General features: G+C 37.7%; 1 protein-coding gene across 1 annotated transcript in view; it reads right to left on the reverse strand.

The window, feature by feature from the left end:
* Positions 1–275: 275 nt before the first annotated feature.
* LOC121312963 (endoplasmic reticulum resident protein 44-like) overlaps positions 276–21,822 on the reverse strand; it is a 49,107-nt gene continuing 27,560 nt past the window's right edge. Inside the window, exons 2-12 of the mRNA XM_041244981.1 lie at positions 19,573–19,645; positions 18,502–18,541; positions 16,565–16,680; positions 14,929–15,113; positions 13,853–13,968; positions 13,037–13,094; positions 12,476–12,592; positions 7,783–7,894; positions 4,381–4,522; positions 1,563–1,665; positions 276–983 (exon numbers count right to left, since the gene is read on the reverse strand). Coding sequence (XP_041100915.1) covers positions 876–983; positions 1,563–1,665; positions 4,381–4,522; positions 7,783–7,894; positions 12,476–12,592; positions 13,037–13,094; positions 13,853–13,968; positions 14,929–15,113; positions 16,565–16,680; positions 18,502–18,541; positions 19,573–19,645 — 1,170 coding nt within the window. The 3' untranslated portion in view covers positions 276–875. The remainder of the gene's footprint in view (positions 984–1,562; positions 1,666–4,380; positions 4,523–7,782; positions 7,895–12,475; positions 12,593–13,036; positions 13,095–13,852; positions 13,969–14,928; positions 15,114–16,564; positions 16,681–18,501; positions 18,542–19,572; positions 19,646–21,822) is intronic.

Raw genomic sequence — 21,822 nt, forward strand, 5'->3', positions numbered from 1 at the left:
TGTGCCAACCACTCACACACAGACTTACTTTGAAAGGATTTCAAAAGCAAGAATAAACTTAAAACCAGGGGATCCCCTATGGCTTTTGACATGCTGTTAATGTTAAAAAGTGCCTCAATTTAACTTATTATAATGTAAGATATATATATATATATATATATATATATATATATATATATATATATATATATATATATATATATATATATATATATCTGTATGTGTTGTGCATTTTAAAATAAATAAAAAATAAGTAGTACACACACAAGCAGGCCTTGTAAAAAGTTTTAATTTACTTTTTTCCCCCCTCCTACCCTCAATATATGTATGTAACAAGAAAATGCCTCATCTCCCCTGCCCTTGGAATTGGCTTCAATGACACAAGTAGCAATTCTGTGGCTCTGGTGAAAGTAAATTCATATTAAAAAAAAGCTAAACGCACATGCTCTCGAACTGGAGACAACAGAAAACGAGGAACCCTATTTCAGGGAGAGTTGTGCAGGAGGACACCCACAAACCTCGTCTGGAAATTATATAACTGGCATTATTTATTAATTTAAAAGAAATGGAACACATTTTTGAGATACCAAAGTATGGTGCTGACAATTTCTATAGTATGGGCGGGAAAAACATTGCTACTGCATAGAAAGATCTACCAAGCACAGACTTTATTTACAAGCTTCTGAAAAAATTAAAATAAAATAAAAATTAAAAGATTTTCTTCCTTTTGTCAAGGATAGCTGTCTCTCCTGTTTTATCCAAAATAAAATTGTACACATAAGAATTATGAAAATAGATTATTTCCACCGCACAGGGGCCGTTGCTCCCATTTTTCAAGGCTTGTAAATGTTCTTCTTGAAGGGAGTCCTCGTGTGTTACAGTTCGTCTCGGTCCCTGTTCAGGAAGGTGTATCTTGTTTCGCTGGGTGCCAGTTTCTGGAAGGAGCTCTTTGGGGGATTGCTTGCTACCTCTTCTTGGTTATCCTGATGAGAACAGAACAATCCTTGTTTAAAAAAAGCTGCTTTAATGATAAATGAAAGTACATTGGTTGGGAACATTTTAAAGAATCCTGAAAAACACTGGCCCTCAAGGTCTGTTCTAGTCCAGAACTTTGTTCCAGTCGAGTCCTAAATTTGTTAATTGAACTAATTTAGGACTTGGTTGGGAAAAAATACCTTGATTAAAATAGCAATACAAAAAATAGGAGGCTTTCCAACATGAACATTTTGCCAAAGATTTCAATGTTGACTTCACTCCATTCAGAAGATTTATATTACAGAGTGAACCCAGTTTATCAAGAACCTGCACTGGCTGAATCTTTAGGGGCACATTTCAACAAGCTGCCACCCAGTAAAGAATGGTATACTCTCCTTTTAATATTTGTTAAAAAAGGACTACCAGTCCTGATGCAATGGATTTAAAACCAGAACCTACTATTTGGTCTCAACCACTATACCTCCTGCTTAGATTTTCTTTTTGCCTTTTATTTCAATCCTGTGTTGCTAAAAAACGCCACCACCTTCAAGAAAATGGTTCAATTGCTTCCCGTGGAAGATGCTCACCTGCTCAGGGGTGACATCAGTGGGGTCAGGCCCATGGTGGAACTCCCTGTGTAGTTTTCCAGAGTGCAGATCTTGTACAAACTCCTTCAGCTTACCTGGAACACTAAAAACAATTGGAGAAGCAATTTTATTATTATTTGCATAAAAAAACAAACAAACAAATAAACTGTTCTCCAAGGGAAACTGAACTTAGACATTACTGGATTTAAAAAAATAAATAAATTAATTAATATATATATATCTAAATAAATATATATTATATATATATATATTAATATATTATATATTATATATATATATGATTAATTTACCCTGGATCTACTGTCAACATCCACAGGGCCATATCTTAAAACTATAAGATTTATAACCAAAGTGTTATGATAAATATATCTGAAATGGGCAAGGCTTCATCAAGATCTATGCAGTAAATTGATTAAACTCTTTTGTACATGCAAGTGCAGGCTTTTAAATTTTAAGTACTATAATAAAATTAGATTAAATATGTATTTATTTTGTTTAATTCAGCTGTCTTAGAAACGTTCTGTTTTCAGTCCCCCAGGGCTATGCGATGCTGACAGTGGTTCTGTCCCTCAATAACTTCCACCGTGCAGCACGGAGTCTGCTGTAGAGCTGTCACAGCTCACTGCTCGTGGAGATGCAGCCGGCCTCAGCAGGTGTCAAATGCACAGTTCGCAAATACAAGTGCCAGTCAGGCAGCTCGTATCGACAGAACACCTCTAAAAAGGTTCTTCATTGCACAAATAATTGCAAGCACGCCCCAGATAAACACAGAGAGAGGAGTCGATCAATTTAAATTTCATCCCAGATTATCTGATGTCACCTACTGCAAGCAGCTAAAATACACAGATCCATTGTATCTATGAAATGTCAAATATACCACAATCACAAAGATGAAAAGCACTGTTTGTTGGTCTCAAAAGCTCTCATGAATGAATCAAGCAGCGGTTCGTCTGGTTTTGTACATTATAAGATTCCAGGCTGGATACACTCCCGGGCTCAGCCTGAAACGTATTTACTAACAGTGGACACTTAACAGGTTTTTATACACACTACATCAGGATCGATAAGGCAAACACTGGAGCCCAGAGTAAACCACAACACAAACCCATTAATCCATACGAGAACAAAGAAATTTGTCAATTTCTCCCAGTCTTTTGAAATCAAATGTGAGTAAGGAATTAATTCTTTAACATACAGTAGGTAGTAAGTAAGTAGACTGTTACTTATAAGTGAAGCTCTTTGCAGGCTTTTATTTGTTTGTTCTGAGTTAATTGCATACACTATTTTCTGAACAGGCAACCTGGCAAAGTATACACAGTGGGAAACCCATTTACTTTAGTGCAATGCAACCTGGGGCGAGGGGGTACAAAGTGATGGAGAAACAAGAATGTTGGATTATTTAGGAAAATGTCCATATTGAAGAGTTGCAGCTGAAACCAAGGTTTCTTGCATGAACACCCATTGTGACCCATGATTCTAGTTACCACCTGGTTACGAAACGTCTGGAGCCTCCCACTGCCTAGTTTCATTTATCTGCACTTAAATGGCCTCAGTAGACACCATGTGTACATATATCTTGATTTACATCTACCACCTACACACAGGAACACAAATGATGCAGTGCTAGACGTAGTAGCCTTTACTGTTTGAACTAGGATTTGAAAACAAGGAAAAAAAAAAAAAAACATTAACCAGGTGATTTTAATTTATGTCTGCTCACACTACAATTAATGCCTATAAAGCCATATCAGAAACTCCCAAATTCAAATTTAAACATGCCTCCAAATATCTCCTGGCTTTAGCACAACTCGCAGGGTCAGGGAACAATTAGCCAGCAACGAATTGATGTGTTGTTTGGCAAATGCAGAGTTGATTGTAGTTGCACATATTTAATTAAAAACACGCTCCTGCCGTAGGACCCCGCTGTGTCAGTATTTGCTGCTCACATTCTTGACGAGAGCCTTCCTAATCTCTGATGTTACAAAGTACGACCGCAACTTGCAACAATCTTTCCAATGCAATTTGAAGTGACAACTCTATATTCAAATGTTGCATTGCAACACAGACAGTTTTACCTAAGGTGTGCTGTATTTTATAACCTTTTAGAAGTCTGAAAACAGGTTTGTTTATATTCTTCCAGAGGATCATGTATATCTACTAAAGAAGGGCATGAGGACTTGGTGGATCAGCTAGTCTTAAAAAGTGCAAGAGACTTAATTTTTATTTTTCACATGACTAACACTACAAAGGGTAATCTAGATATTGAAGCAAGGATGCAGAGGCTAGTTTGTTTCTTTAACCCCTATGCAGCCTTCATCGACTATGTTCGATACACCTAGTGGTCTTTGGGTAGCTGCAAATGGCCATATTCGATTTTGTGCTATGCGTCCCTTCTTAGCTGTGTAACTACAGCATTCCATCATTATATATATGTGTGTGTGTGTGTGTGTGTGTGTGTGTGTGTGTGTGTGTGTGTGTTTGTTTTTTTGAAGTCCACAGTCTTCACTAAGTATGTGAAATTAATTTATTTAATACAGTGTTTACAGGGAGGCCTTAAGGCAACTAGAATCAGATGGCATTTATCACATTTATTGCAATGCAGGTTTAATCATTAGGTACTATGGAATACAAGATAACCCTTAGGGTTGCAGTTGTTCAGCAGTGATTAGACTGAGCAGTCAATTCTCAGTGAATCCTGAGCCAGGTTTATAAATGAAAAAATACACAAGCACTTTTCATTAAAGTTAGAAACAAACAAACAAAAAAAATCTACATAATAATAAGAGAAAGTACTTACTTCAAGTCACTGAAATCTGGAAAGACGTACATGTGCCTGAAACTGTCGATGGCAATGACTGGGCAGTCAGCTGGGGTTTTCTGGATGTGTAGTAGAGGGTGTCTGAACTTCTCACAATCCGCATGCAGAAAGTTAATTGTACCTGAAACATACAGGCGAATGCACACAAGACATTAAGAGCTCAAGAGCACTGCAAATAAAAATATTCAGGTTTTTTTTTTTTTTTTATTGTGTTTTTTTTTTCACATGCTTTTTCAATAGTAGATTGACAGCACATTGGCAATGTTGTTTCACAGTGGACTCACACTCCATTAATTTGAGCTGATCTTGCTGCTGTGGTGCTGGTCATGTTAAACAAGTATAATTAAATGATTAAGTGCTTTAGGACATGGCCAGGGGACTATCTGGTGCAGATAATAAAAGGGCATGGTTGAAATAGTGCTGCTAACCCCTATACTACTTTTTTTGGTGGAAATGCATGGCATGGAACTACAGTTTCTTGAAAAAGATTTCAAATATAAGGTTAACTGTACAGAATTTAACACATTAAAAAGGCTTAGACAGTTTGCACATATTTGATAGGATGAACTGACATATCCAACCACCATCCTCTATCCCCAGTAAGCCTAATGCTACAATAGAAAAATTCATTGATCGACAAAACTATAAAATCAGTAACGTCTGCACACCAAAACAAAATCGTCAGTAGGACGTCAGCAGTGGTTTGGAGTTGTTTTGGCAACAGGCTCCAATTTCTTGTCATTGTTTTAACCTGATTGATTTTTTTTTTTTTTTTTTTTAAAGGTTAAACAGGGTTATGACTTAAAGGCTATCTTGCAGAACTGAAACCAAGACCTAAACCCCACTGAGATGTTGTGGAAGGACCTGAAACAAGCAGTTTATGATCAACTCACTGAGTTGAAGCAGTTCTGCATGAAGGAGTGGGCCAAAATTCCTCCACGGCATTGTGAGAGACTGATCAGTAACTACAGCAATTGTTTCATTGCATTTATTGCTGCTAAAGGTGGCGTAACCAGTTTTTGAGTCTAAGGGGGCAACTACGTTTTCACACAGGGGAATTGGGTGTTGCATAGCTTTCTTTAATAAATAAATGAAATAAGTATCAAAATCTGTTATTTGTTCACTCAGGGTCCCTTTTATCTAATATTAGATTTTGGTTTAAGATTTGATAACATTCAGTGTCAAAAAAATGCAAAAATGCAGAAAATCAGACAGGGGGCAAATACTTTTTCATGGTACTGTGTGTGTGTGTGTGTGTGTGTGTGTGTGTGTGTGTATATATATATATATATATATATATATATATATATATATATATACATATATATATACATATATATACACATATACACACACAGACACACACACACACACACACAGTACCAGTCAAAAGTTTGAGTACACCTGCTTGAAACCAGGTTTTCCATGATTATCTGGTGTTAGAACACTGGCCTAAGTATAAAAGTGTCTTTGTTAGATGTTCTCTGAGTTAACTAGCATATTACCTAATTAACCTTTTGTCACCAATTATTGTTAACAGGTGTTGGTCCATGATTACTATAAATATAGGTAGCATAGGCACAAGTTTGTCATTCCAGAATGTAAGGGTGCTGAAAATGGCAAAATACACTCAGTTAAGCAAAGAAAAAAGACAGTCTGTAATTACTTTAAGAAATGAAGGTCAATCTTTACGACAAATTGCAAGAACTTTGCAAGTGTCTGTAACTGCTGTGGCCAAGACCATCAAACAATTTGAAGAAATTGGCACTCATGAGGACCGAACCAGGTCAGGCAGGCCAAGGGTGACCTCAGAATCAGAGAACACGTTCATTCGAGTCACAAGTCTACGAAACCGGCGATTAACTGCCCCTGAAATACAAGCTCAGCTAAATGCTACTAGAAGTACAGATGTTTCAACATCTACTGTTCAGAGGAGATTGCGTGAAGCTGGCCCAACTGGAAGAATTGCTGCAAAGAAACCATTGTTAAGAGTGCAGAATAAGAGGAAGAGATGTCCCTGCACCAAACAAACATAGAAACTGGACGTTTGAGGAGTGGAATTCAGTCTTATGAACCAATGAGTCAAAATTTGAAATATTTGGGTTTAACCGCCGAGTATTTGTAAGACGCAGAGAGGGTGAGCGCATGAGTTCTGCATGTGTGGTTCCCACTGTCAAGCATGGAGGAAGCAGTGTCATGGTCTGGGGTTGCTTTGCTGGTGACAGAGTTGTTAATCTTTACGAAGTCCATGGCAAGCTCAACCAGCATGGCTATCATAGCATACTTCAGAGGCATGCCATTCCATCAGGATTATGGCTAGTTGGGCAGTCCCTCATTCTTCAGCAAGATAATGACCCGAAAAACACCTCAAGTTTGTGCAAGAACTATCTGGCGAAGAAGGAAAGTGAAGTACAACTCAATCTAATGACCTGGCCTGCCCAGTCTCCAGACCTCAATCCCATAGAACTTGTATGGGACAAACTGGACAGAAGAGTCAAAGCAAAGCTACCCACAAGTGCCCTACATCTCTGGGAATTACTGCAGAAGAGCTGGGAAGACATGTCGGGTGATTTCCTGCTGAAACTTGTTAACCGAATGCCTCGTGTTTGTGAGGCTGTTATTAAGGCAAAGGGTGGCTATTTTGAGGAATCCAAGATTTAGAAACAATTTTCAATTTTCTTGAACATTGCTTTGAAACTCCTTATGTTTTGTTTTGTATATTGTAACATGTGTTTTCAGTTTCAAGTATTTACAGAAACATATACGACATAAAACATTGTCAATTATGAAAAAAACAGCAAGTTTATGCAAACTTTTGACTGACTGACTCTCTCTCTCTCTATCATATATATATATATATATATATATATATATATATATATATATATATATATATATATATATATATATATATATATATATATATATATATCTCCAAAGCCTTTGGAATGAAAAATCCATCTTGATCAGTGAAGACTGCAGGAATGTTCAACACTCAGGAGGCCAACAGTCCAATATGCATAATATCGAGTCAGACTTGCTAATGGCAGAAGAGTTTGTTGCATAAAATAATATTCATGTTTTTCATTGTTAACGTCTAAAGATACAAGTTTGCTAACATTTTAAGTCAGGCTAACTTTTTATGCAACCGACTTATTTGTATCAGAGTAGTCTAGATATACTAAAAGACAGTTATTAAATTTAATCACAAACATTGACAATGTTTTTCTCAATGTTTTCATTCACTTAAGCACTACTGAGTGTACAGTATTGGATGACTAGACTAGTTCAAGACCAGCGTAGGTGCTTAAACTATTAAGCCACTTTTATGCAACCGGCCCCTAGAGCAGAGAGGTAGTGGGAGGTGAAGACAGCACTTACCTTTCTCTCCAATCAGCTGCCTCGCCACTTCGTGCTGGAATTTTTCAAGGTTTTCTGTATCTTCTTTAAGGTGGAACAGTATGAGGAACGGGAGGCCTTCTTCTGTGAGCTCCTACATGACAAAACAAAACTCAAATCTAAGAAAAGAAATTCTCCAAATGGGATTTTTAAAAAACCCTCCCTAACCCCCAGCCACATTTGACATACTGCAGTTGTTTGTTGAGAACCCAGCAGCAATCATACAATGGGCTGGATTCTGAAAGCTCAAATTCCCCAAATCCCGTTATATTCCCTCTTGAACCCAATAAAGGTATCAAACGTCAACTTATACAACTCAGATATTTCATTTAGGTTGCTTGTAAACAGTCTTATGAGGTTTTTTTTAAAATATATTAATTTTAGAATTATAATAATTAATAAACCCGGGGGGGGGGGATTCCCCTAAGACAAGTCTTTTCTGTTACACGATGATGATTTGGACCAAAGTGGCTTGAGAAGCCCGAGAATCTGGCCCTATCTCTGAATTACTCATAGTGGCTTTAAAAGAAGGTGTATGCAGCACTGGAAACTGGCTCCCAACCTTTTTCAAGGTATGGACCACCTTGGAATTCAGGGGTTTCCAATGAATCATTACCAATTTATAAATTTTAAAAAAAAGTGCTTGTCATTAAGATTACAATGACAACTTAACCCTAACCCTAATTGCAACAGGCAGTAGTGGGTTAACGTTATCAGCGATTGATTAATCCAAGCAGGGTAGATGAGTAAATACAGCTTTCAATGTGTTGCTAGCAGACATAGCTCTTGTTAACAGACAGGCTGTGTTACTTGTAGGGAAATTTAGGATGTTTTTTTGGGGACCTTTGAACTAGAGGAACTGGGATATGTATATATTAAAAAGGTTTCTTGGAAGAAAATTCAAATGAAATAAAGAATAACAGAAATATTTTAGCCCTTTCAAGAACGTTATAGGAATTGCAGTTAAAAAATTCCCTTTGGTATATATGCAGCGCCATACTACAAAACCCTCTATACTAAGAGGCAAGTCTGCAATTTAAATCATCTGTCTCTCAGTTTAATGGCAGGGAGAGTGTTTGTAACAAACAAGCACTTTGATGGGAGTTCTGTTGCAGGAGAGGACTGGCTTCTCTTGCACAATGCGAGTCCTTGTGCATTCCACTGCAGAGAGCTGCAATTGTATGACATCATTACCCAGCTGTAAATCACAAGTACCAAAGAACCTTGTAAACAAACATTGAAATAAGACTTCATGCAGTACATCTGGAGCCAAGCAGTGATGTTATTACAAACAATGTGCTGAGATTAATTATCATGGTAGGTGAGAGGGAGAAACAGAAGACACTGGGGCTAGTTTCTCAACAACTCAGCAGGATTTAAATAAATAAATAAATAAATAAATAAAACCCCAATAAGGTGACCATACCAGAGATAAACCACTCCGACATTTCACTTGAGGGATGTTGTAAGTAATCCTTGTTTGTTCTAGAATTGCAATGGGTGTTTTTTACATGCTAAATAACATTTTTAATTTAAAAGGAAAAAAAAAAAAACTTTGAGAATTTGTCCCACTGTGATCATCAAGTCTTATTATTGAGGGAAACTATTAAACCAAGTATGTGTTTGGTTTTTTTTGTTTTGTTTTTTTGTTTTTTTAACTAAAGGACCCTGCAGTTCTGACCTGCTAATAACAATATCTTACTATGAGTCTCTGTTCCATGCAAAAAGTCCCTAACAAAATGATATCTGCAGCATCAGAGATACAAAAAGTACCCCCAGTTCCATACACCATGGAGAAATTCATTGTAATAACGCTGTCACCACGTTTTTTAGACCTGCATAGTGGGTGGCAGAAATGATGGAACTGCGTTTGAAAATCCTTCTTCCACATCAGGTGTCTTGGGCGTTTATGAATAAGCTTCAAAATGCGTAATCACACGAAGAGTCAATTCATTATTCTTGCACTGCATGAAAGTGTATAATATTGCACGGTGGGATGATGTGCAGTATATGTCTAATCTGTTTATATTGGGACAGGGTGAAGAGGCTGCAAAGGACATTAGAAAGTCTCAGATTCTGCTCTCTGGACGTCTAACAATGTGATAAGCAAACAACACAATGGGCTGAGGTACGGGTTCCCAAACATTTCCTTCTAGTTTACATGACTAGAGAGGACCATAAAACACCTTAGTTCATTAGAATAAAGTTTTCGGCTTCCACCTAATATCATATAATACCACTGCAGTTTCTGCTTCTCAAATACCTAGTATTCTGTGTCATCATAAAACAACATGAAACATGGTAGAAAGTCAGATGCAACCAAGGGCTGCTATTTAAAAGCAGTGGGTTGCAAATATATAATTCAATTTACCCTGGCTTCTAATTGGTTCAACTTAGTGACAACTTATTCTATTTAAACTTAAACTCCTATATGCACAATATCACTGTCATTTTCAAATGGCAACATGTAGTAACATAAAAACTAAACAAACAGATAAGAAGGAACCAACACGCTGTTTGGAGGCACAAACTGTTTACTGAGATGTATGACGAGCAGCAGGTTAATAAGTTTGGAGTGTGGAAGATGCTGCATTATCTTGGTGATATATCAAAGTTTTTTTTTTTCTTTTTTTCAAAAGCTGTATAAAAATACATAATCCCTAACTTGGAAAATACATTCATATAGAGGATGATTTCAATTCATTGCTCTATTTTCACATACTACTGTGCGTATGTGTCTGTGTATCATCAACCATCCCCTCCCCCACTCTGAAGGCCTGGGAGGTTTGTGGCCTGTGCGACGTCAGAACAAACAGGTTTTCCTGGAAGGCAGTGGTTGTAGATATTGGCTGAGCTGGACAGAGAGTCCTCAGAACTTGAAGCCACTATCGAAGCAGCGATGGCGTCCTAATATTGTCTAGGTAATGGGATCAGCCAGACTTTGAACACCCAGGTTGCTAGGCAGGAGGTCACAGGGGAGCAAGACTGAATCCCAAACATCTGCCTGTGCAAACAGCAGAGAAGAGCCGCAGCAGAGACTGACAGGGAGCAGGACAAAACTTGCTGCAGGCCTGCATTGACTGGCGCTCCTGTCTAAGGATTACAGGCTGAGTTCACTGTGGGAAAAGTACACTAAAAGACCCATCATGCAGGGCTAAATATGCTAAATATCTGGCATCTATTTTGGAATATTGATATGTAAATGAGGTTGGGGGGAGCACTTGCTACATTACACGGAAAATCTATTCATGCTTTTTTTTTTTTTCACTCCAATCTGATAAAGGAATTTAAGTGCACACCAACATGCAGCACATAACAATCTGTGCCAAAAAACACAATAACACAATGGAACTAATGATTCCAGTCCTGCTGTATTGCTTTGAAGTGTTAAATAACACGTGTAAAGAACCTAGCTTTCAACACAGAATTTTGTGTTAAAACATATTTGCTTAAATTTAAATAAATGAATACCGTAATTTAACATAGCAGGCCAGATTTACTATACTTTTTCACCAGTTTGCGGTTAATTTTTAAAAAGCGTTATGTTAATTTAAGGGCTCTCATATACACCAAGAAATATGACCAGCATTTTCTTAAAATTCGATTGAGAAAAAACAGTAGAGCAAACTTAGTAAAATCAGCCCCAGCATCTCTTGGTAGTCACTGAGAAAAAAAGCATCACTGTGTATCCAATTTGTCAGTTGAAGGAAACATGCAAGACAGAATGGGCCCAGATTTCACCAACAACATGCAACAAACATACTGGTTAAGAATGATCAGAAATGCCTGAAAGCTGTAATAAAAGCACAACATACTGAAGCAAGGGTGCTAACACTTTTGTCATGAACAATTACTTTAAATTAAATATGTTTTTTTTGTTTTGTTTTGTTTTGTTTTTCTCTGAAAGGATTTGTGAATTACTAGAAAAAAAAATTATTAAAAAAGTGATTTAAGTTTACTAAATGCTTGCCCTTAATCCCTTACCTTGAAACGTTACTTTACGATGTATGGAACTGTACAAGATCAGTAATGGGACACGTTAAACTCTGCTCACGCTCATTTTATTTGTTCTTAATCTGAATTCAAATTAAATTTAATGTTGTCCTGTGCAGTGATCCAAAGTGAGTCATGTCACTGTTGGTTTCTCCTGACACTGTCTTCCAGTACCTTTCCCTGCATGGTTCTCATCTCTGCAGAGTCCATTTATACTAGCCCAGTATTGACACCCTGTTCCCATACACTTCCAAAAGCTCAAGACTCCTTCCTAAATGGCATCACAACTTTGCACACAGAACTATTGCATTGGGACCCAGACTTTTCTCAACTACTGCCTCTTACAAAAAAGTGTGCTTGGTTGGAAAGGGACAGGTGCATGCACTGCAAAATGATTCCAACGTTACCCTATAAATGAAGGGGAATGCATTCCTTTTCTGTTACAGATGCAACATTTATTAGGTTTTTAAATCAGAATAGAATATTTAACAATTAGAACAAACAATAAATATAAAGCTGTTATTCTTTCTATTTTTTCTTTATGAAACTGTTTGTTTTAGTAAAACTTTACTAAATTGGACTCTTTCACATTAAATCAATATAGAAGTAACATATTTTTGCAAAAAAGTGCATAAGCCTAGATTATGTGAACTTTGTGAACCAAGTTTCAAGTTGTGCCTACCTCTCCATTCTCGAATGTGATTTCTCGAACCAGGGGAACGCATTTGTCTTGTGCCCAAGCGTAGGTAAGGTCAAAGTTACTCAAAGAGCCCAGGTAAACCATATCTGGGGAGTTCTCCTGCGAGCAGCAGGAAGAGAAGGAGACAACAGGGATTTTTAAATAATAATTATCACCATTACTCCTTTATCTTTAGAAAACATGGATCAGATGGCAAACAAAAAGTTATTAATTTCCTTGGGTATAGATAGATATTGATTAAAATATAGAGCTTTCTTAAACCAATGTGTATTAAGTGAAGTAAAAATGACGCACTGTCATAGACAAACACAGGCTTGCGTGTTTAAAAGAAAAAGAAAAAAAAATCATTTTTCTTTTAGCATTAAAATGTAATTAAAATGTGCCACTGAATTCACAAAGCAATGTGCCTATCACACGTGAGCTGCACCTGACCATAACCCACATACTGGAATTTAATCTTTCTGCCTGTTTCTGCAAGGTACCAGAAGCAGCTACTAGGTACACCTGAATGCAATACACAGGGAAGGCAGCTTATCAACTCACCCCGGGTGGCTTGTAAATCACATTGTCACCACTAAACCTCTCAGGCTTTGAAACACTCCTAATTAAGAGAAATAAAACACAGAAAAATTGGCTTTGGCATGTAAATCAATTAGCTGAGAAAAAAAAAAAAGCATATTAAATGGCATTGAAACTACCTAGTGTCAAGAAATTGGAATGCGTCTTCCCTCTGCTATTAGAGGTCACTGGGGTGCTTGCAGCTACCCGCCACACAAGTGAAAAAGGCTGCAAGATACACATGTACATTGAAACAGAGGGCAGCACACAGCTCACGTATGCAGATAGTAATGAGCAGAGTGACAGACTTGAATAATAAGCGCAGCCCATGGCACCGTTCTGAGGATTTATTCCTCCTCAAGGGCACACCGGGCTTGATGTGGTGGCACAGACAGTGGCAGACTGAATTATACAGTTGTGTCATTAATTAAATAGCAAGCATATATTAGAACTATCTAAAAACCCTCAATAATGAGAGAAATGCAATGATATTAATGTTGCTCGCCTGCATTGCTTTAGTGTCTCAAAGAGACACAGGGTGTTTCTGTGGCATACACCTCAAAAGCCAGTAGAAATCAACAAATGAGGTGCGACGGCGGAATACCTAATAAACCTGAGTGATGAATATTCTTTCCAGTGCTACAGTACAGATTTTGCAGAAGAATGTCCATGCATGTTTCTGTGACTTATTTAAATGAACTATCTTGTTTACCACACTACCACACAGGGGGATATCATTAGATCAGCACAACTCTGAGACTATTTTTTTTAAACAGCAACTGAACAGTGATGAAAGCCTACCCATGTGCAGCAAGGAAGACACCATCATCTCGCAAGATATTTGCCACTTTCTCAAACGTTCGGTAGTTTTCGGAGTCCTTTCCCTCGAAAAAGCCAATGATGTGTCGTTTACTTCTCTGTTAAAAAGAGAATGAAATAAAATGCAATGCAAACTAATTGCAACATGATGTCTGACATCCTTACAAACACCAAGTCTGCAATATGAATCAATGCTTTTTTTTAAATCAATTTTACAGTGTGTCTAATCGTAATTTTCCACCCCATTTTCTCTCAAATTGAAATGCCCAATTGCTTTTCTCCTCACCGCAGCAATTGAGCAATTCCTCACATAGCTCAGAGGACCCGAAGATTCAGTTGGCATCCTCCAAGCCCACAAAGAAGCCAGCTTCCTTTTTCACCCAGGAACTCAAAGAGCAGGTATTAGCAAGCTACCTGCCTCTGTAGGACAAAGGCCAGCCCTGCAGGTGTCTGATCTGAGCTCACTGGGTGTCTGGCCTGTAGGATTCGCTGTAGAGCGATCAGGAAAAACTTTTGTCGGTTTTACCTCCCTAACAAACAGGAACGCCAAAGCCAATGCAACGTTCCTTTCAGAGTTCCCAGTGAAGACCTGCCAACTTTGCATAGCCAGAACGTGAACCTGTGCTGTATGACTCACCCTGCGCAATATGCGGCTACACTTCTACCACGTGAGCCATTTTAACCCAAGTACTTCTACAGTCATTATTTTTCTAATCAATTAAATTGAGTCTGTGTCTGTGTGTGCTGTAGTTCTGGCCGTGGGAAGAAACTACATTGTTATCCAAAAGGTGGGTTTTACATTTGTTTTAAGGTACTGCAGTCTGTTGGCTTGCAGAATTCATAGCTGTCATTGAAGATACTTTAAAGTATACAACGGTGAAATGTATCTTTCTTTTTATGATAACCAATAAAGTACTTACTAAAGTTTTCTAATTTTTTTTTCTACAAATGTGTTTATTTATGAGCATTAAATCATATAAATGGCATACAAACGTCAAAATAAAACAGCCCAGCCAGTCCCACAAGGTACACTAAATGCATAGAGGAAACTGGCTCACATCAAGTGTTTTCAGCTCCTCCAGGTCGTGCATCTCCTTCACAGGGTCCACCTTCTGCTGCCTGATGAAATCAGCAATGGCCGAGACTGACCTCTGACCCCGGTACTCACGCTTCATCATCATGCCATTGCGGAACAGCTTGAGTGTGGGGTACTTGCTGATCCGGTACCTCAAGGCAATGTCAGCTAGGAAGGAACAAAGAGGAAAGCATGTGTTAAATACAAGAGATTGTTAGGGTGCTGTAAAATACAAGTGATATCAACTCCACAGGTGGTCACAGCATCTACCAACTTACTGGAGGCTCTGACCTGGAGGGGGCAAAAATCAGCTTGTATCTCATACAGCACCTGATACGAAAAATATTAAAAAATGATATTGTATTTTTTAAACATATAAATTAAACAATGTAGCTTATTTTAATGTGATGGCATGTTCATCTGCTTCAAACTATCTAATACAAAGACATTTCAGATGGCTGAATTACATCAATATCAGGGTCCACTACAAGTTACACACATTTATCCCACACAAGTCTGTGCTTCAAAGCTAAAGTGCCGAGACAGTCATAAACATATATTTACCCAAGCACATTTCCAGTTTCAACAGGCAAAAGAAAAAGGGGCTGGGAACAGCAGACAGTCAAGCCAATAAAAACCCCCAAAAAACACCACACACAAAGCAATCCCAGAGACATTCCAGATACACTAGATAAAAGATCCAGCATAGGGTTAACTTTCTAAATTTGTTTCATTAAACTGCTCAGTAGGAGACTAAACAGCAACCCCCCCCAACCAAGAACACCTTAAACTGACAGAGGGAAGTGCAGTTCTGTCATTAGCCATAAAACAGTTTGCAGCGCATCAATAATTCTGTTTAATTTACTTTATCTACAAAAGACTGGGGCTGGCTGCAGATGCTGAGAGAGAGAGAGAGAGAGAGAGAGAGAGATTGAAGTGTAGGGCATCAAAACAAGAGGTCAGTGGGCTCAGCCTGCCTGCTCCTTTCATAAATTATTCTGTAAGGCCAGTTTGTGGATACCTGGAAATACTCTTTCACTCTGTGTATAAGCTCAGAATTAAATGAAAACAGGGAAGGGGCATTATGTCACAGATCCACTGACAGAAAAAAAAAGAAACATCATTCTAAAATCCTGCTGTAGGACTGCTAGTTACTTTTTTTTTTTTTTTTTTTTTAAACTCAACACATAGTGCCACCTGGTGGTGGACAGGAAAACTGTTCCTTAAATTATAAAATCCTGGCAAATGTAATCGGCAGAATAAAAAAACCATGACATTTAAAAAAAGAAAAAGACCATCAATGTGATATTTGTTTTGTTTTCCGAGTTAATACAGCTTGTGATATAGTAGCTGTTGCACTAATAATATTAGCAGCAACATGCTCACTTTCCTCACAGAGTTATTTAGTAGTACTGTTATGAAATTTCAAGGGAAGACGGTAACCAATGTCTTTTTGGTGGAATGTAAACAAACAGGACTGTTAACATTGGCTACTTTGAGTGCAACAAAGGCTAAAATTACAGTAGAATGTACTTGACAATACAAATGCTGTTTAATTTTATTTTATTCAGCTTGACTGTCGTGTGTAACAGCTCTCTTGTTCTCTTGTGTTGACTTACAGTGCTGGTCACAGTCTACCCTGGCGAAGACCACCTGCTTGAGGTCTGGGAACTCCTCCCGGACTACATTGGAAGACTCTTCAAAGATTGGGTGGAGCATCTGACTGAACCGACACCTGGTTAGAAACACAGGTGACACAGCATAGTAAAAAATAAATAATTAATTATATATATAGAGAGAGAGAGAGAGAGAGAGAGAGAGAGAGAGAGAGAGAGAGAGAGAGAGAGAGAGAGAGAGAGAGAGAGAGAGAGAGAGACACACACACACATATATATACAGTGCCTATAGGAAGTATTCACCCCCCTTGAATGTTTTCACAGTTTGTTGTGTTACAACCTGAAATTTTGATGCATTTAAATGGGTTTAAAGAGTTTTTTCCTTTGATTTACACAACCTACTCAACACTTTCAATGTGTGAAAAAATAGGGGGGGAGAGTGAAAAAACAAATAAATTAAAAATAAAAACCTGAAAAGTCTTCATTGGATAAGTATTCACCCCCTTTGCTATGACACTCCTAAATAAGCTCAGGTGCAACCAATTGCCTTCAGAATTCACACAATAAGTTAAATGGAGTCCATCTGTGTGCAATAAAGTGGTTCATATGATTTCAGGTTAAATACACCTGTCTCTGTAAGGTCCCACTGTTGGGTAGTGCACTCAAAGCAAAGATACTACCATGAAGACCAAGGAGCTTTCAAAACAACACAGGGATAAAGTTGTGGAAAGGCACAGATAAGGGGAGGGGTATAAAAAGATTTCAAAGGCATTGCATATCCCTTGGAGCACAGTCAAGTCAATCATTAAGAAGTGGAAGGTATACGGCACCACCCAGAATCTGCTTAGAGCAGGCCGTCCTCCCAAACTGAGCAGCCGGGTAAGAAGGGTATTGGCCAGAGAAGCCACCAAGAGGCCAATTACAGCTCTAAAAGACCTACAGCGTTCCATGGCTGAGATGGGAGAAACTGTCCATGTGTCAGACCCAACCCGTACCGTACAGGTTTTCATGTGCAAAATTGTCACGTAACACTCAGGTCCGGTCCGATTTTGTTTACTCAGTAATACACAAACTGTTGACTACTATTAAAAGAGGCTCTCTTTGATAATAAAAATCATTGTTTAATTCCTGTTGCGTGGATTGGCTTCCCCCAGTAGCACATGACATGGCTTGCAGAGCACAGCAGACACGTGACCCATATCGAAGGGGTTTCTTTCAGATCACGGATTTGTTTATGAAGAATGTGAAAGAAACTTAAGAAAAACAAATTCCATGAAAAAAAACCTCACAGATGCAAGTCTGCAGTGTTGGGATCATTTGTTGTTGTTGTGGACAAAGGAGGAAAACAAGTTTTGCAAAACACAAATTTTACATCTCAATTCTATTTGCTCTTGTGTTAAGTTTGTATAAAATCACCCATTTACGAGATCATACTTCAGTTCACTAGATTTTCAGATAATGTATTTATTTTTGTATGTTTTACACAAACATTATATATTAAATTTTACAGTCCTCTGTGTAGGTTCATGATGAAATAAACACTGCCTGTAGTTCAGTCAGATTTCCAGGTTGACTGGATAAAAACACTGCATCTGGTTAGTGCATATACTGAGCTGGGGAAAGGAAAAGCATTCCACTAATAAGAATTTCACATCGGGTCGAGTAAATAATTGTCGTATCATGGTCGGGTTGGTTTTGATTAATTTGGACTCGTGAAGACCTCTACCTCAAACACACTGCCTACAACACTGCCTATAACTATTGGTATAACCAATATATATATATATATATATATATATATATATATATATATATATATATATATATATATATATAGATAGATAGATAGATAGATACACAACACACACACAAACGTGTGGGGGGGGAAACAATAATAATAATAATAATAATAATAATAATAAAAAAAAAAAAAAACTTACCAGTCTGCATAAAAATTCACTAAAGCAACATCAGCATTGTCTGAAAATGGGGGGGGAAAAAAAAAAATTATACTCAAGTGAAATTTCTTAAGGACACACTTTTCTAAATGACGTAGTGAATTGCATGGGTACCATTTCTACCACAGCAAGGTGAATACACTTGCCTTTCACCATCAGAAGCAAAACAGTTCAGTTGTTCCAACTTTCAAATCTCAAAATCCAAATCTCAAGACAAAAACCTTACACAATTTCACACAATTGTCAACTGAATGGCCCACAGCTGAATGGCAGGGGGCGTTCATGTAGGTGCTCATGGTACAAAGTAGCTATTACATAGGTAAATTAGGTTTTTAAGTTTGATTAGAGGGCTGGTTGCCCCATACAGAAATGAATCACCAGCAAAGTTTAGAATCGGGGAAGCCAGAAAACAAAGCATTACAATAATCTAGCTGACAAATAACAAAAGCATGAACCAACATTGCAGCATCGTTGTCACACAGAATGGGTCTCAATTTGGCAATGTTCCTCAAATTGTAAAATAACACCTTTATAACGGAGCTAATGTGGGTGTCCTATCAGAATTCTGGATCCAGTCTAATTCTCAAGTTTTTCCAGCATGAGATGATGTCAAAAGATTCCCATCAAGAGATATTTCAAAACAAGGTGATTTAGCGAAGTTGTGTCTAGAGCTTACTAACAGCACCTCTTTTTTTATTGGGGTTTTATATTTATATTTACAGCCATCCACAATTGGATTTCACTGAGACAGCACAGAACCCACCATCTCCAAATTAGTAGGGAAAGCAACAATATCTGAGTATCATCTGCATAACAATGAAATCCAAGGTTGTATTTGTTAATAACTGATCCAAGAGGGAACACATAGACACTGAAAAGCAGGGGACAGGGGTTAAGCCTTATGGAACTCCATGCAATTTCTACATAGGGTTTGAGGGAATATACTTTCTTATGCCATTCTGTTTAATACAGAATGATTTTTCAGCGTTGTCACCAGCGGTCAATGAAATGAATGTTTACCCAACACGAAAAAAATCTAACAGCTGCACTCACTTAAGGTTTCGTCGATATTTCCACCATCAAGACTTGTTATCTCACTTCTTGCAGGATTGTAAAACCATGTTACCTGAAAAAAAAAAAAAAAAAAAAAAAAAAAAAAAACCACGACAGATTTTAATGGAGGGTTTTTCGTTTTTTTTTTTTTTTTGTAAACATTAAACCAGCAAACAAAAAACAATCTTTAGAATATGAATTGAAACAAATGCCTGCTTTTCTGAAAAATAACCTCAGAGCAAATTAATTTTACATTCACAAGTCAGAAATGTATTTAGTTTAGAACACAGGAGACAACGCTAAGCTGTAAGCTTGATCAGTAAGCTTACATTTACATTTTTTTTAATAAGAAATAAGAAAATAAGGTTTGTAACCCACAAGTGATGCCACAAGGAAGCATCACTGAGTTACCTACTATAGGGCTGAGAGCTCAAGGAAGTAGAGGCCAAAAATCAATGCGATCTTTGAACTTGAGAAACCATGCGACCTTTTAAAATAAAAAAAAAATATTTTCAACACCAAAAAATGATAAAAAAAAAAAATATATATATATATATATATATTAAATAGTGCGTGATTTCAAACACTTGCAAGTGAGCACATTACTGGCTGAACTATAGAGATCACCTTCTTGCTCAGACAGAAAAATTATAAGTAAAGCAGACAATATACAGCTACACTATGCTCAATTATTACTGCCATCTTTAAAGTAATACTGCTGTACACAGACTGACTGTTTGCAGATTAATCATTTGTTAATCTAACCCAGTGCCTGGTGTTAACAAGGTGCTAGACAGGGCCATTTATACAGAATATAATACATTGTCACTCTGCCTCAATCTCTCTCATTATTCCTACATTAGAGTGTACCTGATAATGCAGAAGATCTACAACTCTTCCAGGACAAATTAGATGAAGTGTTAAATCAATATTTATACAACAAGTACTCTCAGAGCCTAATCAAACAAAAACACATTAGAAATGTGAAAAAACGCCAAGTTATCAAAAAGTACCCAGCCATTTAAAATGGAGATATCGAAAACACAAGCCAAGTTTCAAGAAACAATTGGGACAACCTTGGCCAACACCAAGCAAATAGGCACAACTGTACAAACGATGGGGGCCAAGGTTGCAGAACTCATGCACTCACCCTCTCTGTGTCTTACAAATACTCGGCGGTTGGACCCAAATATTTCAAATTTTGACTCGTCGGTCCATAAGACCGACTTCCACTCCTCAAGCGTCCAGTTTGTGTTTTTTGGCCCAGGCAAGTCTCTTCCTCTTATTCTGCACTCTTAATGGTTTCTTTGCACCAATTCTTCCAGTTAGGCCAACTTCACACAATCTCCTCTGAACAGTTGATGTTGAAATATCTGTACTTCTAGTAGCATTTAGCTGAGCTTGTACTTCAGGGGCAGTTAGTCGCCGGTTTTGCAGACTTGTGACTCGAATGAACGTGTTCTCTGATTCTGAGGTCACCCTTGGCTTGCCTGACCTTGTTCGGTCCTCATGAGTGCCAGTTTCTTCAAACCGTTTGATGGTCTTGGCCACTGCAGTTACAGACACTTGACCTTTATTTCTTAAAGTAATTACAGACCGTCTTTTTCTTTGCTTAACTGAGCGAATTTTGCCATTTTCTGCTCCCTTACATTCAGGAATTACAAACTTGTGCCTGTGCTACCTATATTTATAGTAATCACGGACCCTCACCTGTTAACAATAATTGGTGACAAAAGGTTAATTAGGTAACATGCTAGTTAACTCAGAGCACATCTAACAAAGACACTTTTATACTTAGGCCAGTGTTCTAACACCCTGTTATACACACTTCAGACTTTTAACTGACTTGGGCTTCAGACTGAAATCGCCTTGCTTTGGGTGACCATTTCATTGAAATTGACAAGATTTACATTTATGATTATCAGCTTATATAAGTACACGTATCATATAATGAAATATTAAGTGTTTATAGACAAGTTTATACAGTTAAAAGCATACATAATCATGAAAAACCTGGTTTCAAGCAGGTGTACTCAAACATTTGACTGGTACTGTACATATATATATAAAAAAAATCTTATGGACCGATACCAAAATGCCCGGGCAGTTCACGAATTGCCTGGTTGCGGTGGGCAGATGACGAATTAGCATCAAATTTTATGTCATTTTGGCATCTGCCCAGGCAGTTAGACAACCACAGGTAACCGGGCTGATGGTAAAGAAAGATTTTAAGCAGTTACAGTATACTAC

The sequence above is a fragment of the Polyodon spathula genome, chromosome 3 (genome assembly GCF_017654505.1).
Source record: "Polyodon spathula isolate WHYD16114869_AA chromosome 3, ASM1765450v1, whole genome shotgun sequence".
Lineage (NCBI taxonomy): Eukaryota > Metazoa > Chordata > Actinopteri > Acipenseriformes > Polyodontidae > Polyodon > Polyodon spathula.